General features: G+C 49.4%; 1 protein-coding gene across 14 annotated transcripts in view; it reads right to left on the bottom strand.

Annotated features, from left to right (window-relative positions):
• Positions 1-4,137, bottom strand: part of DYSF (dysferlin) — a 238,455-nt gene that overhangs the window by 206,617 nt on the left and 27,701 nt on the right. For all 14 annotated transcript variants that reach the window (XM_006880872.1, XM_006880868.1, XM_006880876.1 and 11 more), the window contains exons 2-3: positions 2,664-2,719; positions 1,540-1,631 (exon numbers count right to left, since the gene is read on the bottom strand). In XM_006880872.1, coding sequence (XP_006880934.1) covers positions 1,540-1,631; positions 2,664-2,719 — 148 coding nt within the window. The remainder of the gene's footprint in view (positions 1-1,539; positions 1,632-2,663; positions 2,720-4,137) is intronic.

The raw sequence follows: 4,137 nt of genomic DNA, 5'->3' as shown, positions 1-4,137 counted from the left end.
TATCTTGTCTCTGGGGAAGGAAGGAAGGAAAAGACCCTCAACAAGATGGACTTCGGCGTGGTGGAGATCCTGAGGATGGTGTAGAAAGGGAACGCTTCAAATCTCCTGATCAAAGATTACTGTGAGTCATATTTGACTCGCTGGCACCTAATAACAATGTAGCTTTCAAAAAGACACTGAGGTGTAAGCACAGCTCAGAGATATTGCTGGTTGTGTCCGAGGTACCACAATGAAGCAAGCTGTTGTTATTATGTGCTATCTAGTCAGAACTGACTCAGAGCTGATTCACAGTGGGCTCTCAGAGGCTGTAAATCACATGAGAAGAGACTGCCCATCTTTCTCTCACAGAGTCCCTGGTGGATTCAAACTGCACACCTTTGGGTTGGTAGTACAACTCTTTAACCACTCAGCCACTAGAGCTCCCTCAGTGAGCCAAGTATCACATTAGCGTTAAATGACTTCTTTGGTTTCCCAGCACATACACAAGTCACATCAAGGGGGCAGGAGCATAAGAACAGGGTTCAAAATAGGCTGAGAACAACCAAAACGTAACAGAGACACAAAGTGAACATAGGCGGTTGGAAAAAACAGCACAGATTTACTTATCAGAGGGTTGTCACAAATCCCCAAATTTAAAAAAATAAAACAGTCCAGTGAAGCTCAGTAGAGTGGAGCTCACCAAAAGGAGGTGAGCCGTATATAGAGACTCACGGAGGCCAGACGCTCAGCTAAGCCTTCGGTGCATGTCAGCTGTCAAGGGATCCTATTCTTATACTCAGCCTGGCGTCTGAGGCCACTCCCAACCTGGCCCCATGGCCCCCTTGCTCCTGGATGGCCTCAGGGACCACTCAGGCCCTGGTCTGCCCTCCCTGTCCTGTTTCACATGCCTTCTTCAGGCAGCCACGCTTTATACAAACATCTGTGTTGGGAGGTAACTTAAAGAGAACTCAGCTAACACCCACCCATTAGCAGGACAAATGCTGTGGGCCAGAGCTGGACATGACTGGCCCATGAACCTGAGGCAGAGTTCAGAGACCCCACACCTTGAAGCCTCACCTTCAAAAGGTCGAGAGGAAGTGTCCCCCAACCCTGCCCTCCCACACACCCTGCACCCCCGGCTGGCACCCTGCCCTCCTGCACACCCTGCACCCCTGGCCAGCACCCTGTCCTCCTATAATCTCTCATAAGTTATGCTAGCCAGAGACAGGAGCCTCTGGGCTGGAGCAGGAGCCTGGGATCCTTTACCTGCCTCCTCCCTGGAGCACACAACATCTGTGCCAACATGTAGACAGACACCTGTTTCTAACTTACCTTCACCAGTAGCTATCTAATTGACTGATGGGAAATTCCTCAGACTTCTCCCCAACATCTTCCCATGACCTAAGCCCACAGAGGCAGGCTCTGAGAGCCCTGTGCCTAACAGAGTTGGGATAAGGATCCGGCTGGAAGCCTGAAGAGGCATCCACCTGGACTCTGCCTGCCCTCCTGGACCCTGCCTGCCCTCCTGGCCTGAGAGCATCCCATCTTAACAGGCCTCACCTGTTCCTCCCCATCGTTTCATGGTCTTTGACCACCACATGAAGTTCAGAAGTCTGATCCAGGGGGATGCCCTTGAGGTCCCACTCAAAACCCTGGAAGAAAAGGAGGAAAGGCATCTCAAACTGTGGCCACTTAGGAGAAAGGGCTGTTTCTGGTCCATTCTCATCCCCAGACACTGATCAGGCATCCAAGAGTAATGCCTAGTGGGTGACCGGAAGAATGGGTGGGTGAATGGGTAGGTGGGTGTGTGGGTGAGCGGGTGGATGGATGGATGGACGGATGGAAGGGTGGATGGATGGGTGGGTTAGTGGGTGGGTAGGTGAATGATGGATAGATAGATAGATCAATGAACAGATAGGTGGTAGATGGATGGGTGAATGGAAAGAAGGAAGGAAGGGAAGACGGGAGGGAGGGGAGGGAGGGAGGGAGGGAAGGAGGGAGGAAGGAAGGAAGGATAGGTAGATGGTTGAATGGGTGGGTGGATGAATGAATAAGTGGGGAGATAGGTTGGTGGGTGGGTAGGTGAGTAGATGGATTAGTGGGTGGATGGACAGGTGAATGGATGGATGGATAGATCGAGTCCTTAAGACCCACATGCTCTTCCCAAAGCCAGGCCCTCAGTGCCATGTTGGGTAGGCCCAGCCAAGGGTCACATGAGCTTCCTCAGAGTTTATACATTCCAACCCTTCCACACAAGGCAGTCAGGATCCCAAAAGACCACACAGGGAGTCTCACGCAGAGAGGGAAGGAGTGAGAAGCGGCCACTCAGGCCAGAGGAGGAACTGGTTAATCGGGGAGCTCTGAGGGGAGGAGGTGAGCTTAGAGCAGGGAGACCAGCCTGTGTACAGGTGACAAGGCAGGTAGTAGAGGCCAGAGCCGAAGGAACAGGGACAAAAGGCCTCATGTCCCCCTCCTTCCCCGGGGGAGGTGCCTCCATTCAGAGGCCAGACCACAGCCCTCCTCCCAGGATCCAAGATCCAAGAGGAGTTAGTTGGCTCCTTGGATCTCCAGGCCCTCCCCTCCCCTGAGCATTCCATGAAGAAAGCAACTTCCCCAGGAACCAGCCTGGCCTGTCCCTGCAGAAGCAGAAGAAGAAAGTCAGAGAGGGTGGGAAGCTCCTATACCTCATTCCACACGGGGTTGATGCTGTTCTTGATGACCTTGGTTCTCTTCTTCACCCCTAGGAAAGACACAAGGAGAGATTGGAGACCTGAATCTCACCCCACACCTTCCACTAGTTACGTTCTGAGACTCACACAGCGGCTCATCCACCCTCTAAGGAAGACCTTCCAAAGCCAGTCGGTCCCTGAGAAGCCTGGCTCAGCTGCAGTAAGTGCCCTGTGCCAGCCACACAGCCTGTCTGTAAGCCAGGGGCCAAGGGACAGCAGCCCAATGCAAAGAAGATGCTAAAAATAAAATACCCAAGGCTGCTCATCCCAGTGAGTTCACTGTTCCTGACTTTTAGCTAAAAATGTTAAATACCAGTTTTCTACCTCTGACCAACAGGTGCTCCTACAGGCAAACACCTCACTGCTTATTCTAAATTGCAGGATTCTATTTCTAAGCAATGTCCAGAGTCAGCAAATGCACAGGGACAGAAGGTAGACTTGTGGCTGCCCAGAGCCCAGGGAGGTTGGAAGGGAGAGATTGTTAATGGGCACACGGTCTCATTTGGGGTGATAAAAATGTTCTGAGGTTAGACAGTGAAAGCAGTTCTAAACTTAATAGAACAAGAGCCAGTAAAATTGAATTTTCTTTTCCCCCCTACAGCACCTTTCCCCAAGGAAACATATCTCTTGATTTCTTTTTTAAAAACACTTTTATTTTATATTGGTTTGCAAACAAAATTTGTATATACATTGTTTCATTTCTATATATTATAAATATTATTTTATTCATATCATACAATTTTAAATAAAATTCCCAGGCATTATGGTCTACAAAATTAATCACCATTGATCCGCGCCCACTATCACCCCATCCACTGTCTCTTTCCTAATTCCTTCACCCCCTTTGCTCTGTACACTAAACTCTTCAACACCACCTTAAATTGTATATTCTTAAATGGTTAAAATGGTGAATGAAATGCTATGTGAAGGGAACTCTGGTGCTCTAGTGGCAAGAAGATGCACTGCAATCCCAGAGGTGTGCGGTTCAAATCCACCAGATGCTGTGCTGGAGAAAGAAGGGCATCTCCTCCTGTGCCAATTGGACCCAACTCAATGGTATAAAACAAAGAAAAAAATGCTACGTGAATTTTTCCAAAATTTATTTTATTGTTGTTGAGAGCATTGTTGCTGTCGTTATGTGTTGTCGAGTCATCTGTGACTCATAGCGACTCTGTACAATAGCTCTAAATCCTGCTCTATCCTGTGCCAATCTCACTGTCTCCAGCACATCTAGCCCCATTACCCCAGTCACTGAATCAATCCATCTAAGAAAGGGTCTTCCTCTCCTGCACTGTCCCTTCACCCACCCAAGCATGATGTCCCTCTCCAAGGACTGATCCCTCCTTGCAATATGTCCAAAGTATGTCAGATGAAGCGTCAGAATCCTTATCTCCAAGGAGCAGCCTGGTTTAACCCTCTCCAGGACAAA

Source organism: Elephantulus edwardii, unplaced genomic scaffold (genome assembly GCF_000299155.1).
Source record: "Elephantulus edwardii isolate Elephantulus edwardi_28Jun2011 unplaced genomic scaffold, EleEdw1.0 scaffold00011, whole genome shotgun sequence".
In the NCBI taxonomy this organism is placed as follows: Eukaryota; Metazoa; Chordata; class Mammalia; order Macroscelidea; family Macroscelididae; genus Elephantulus; species Elephantulus edwardii.
This window is presented reverse-complemented; position numbering and strand designations above follow the sequence as displayed.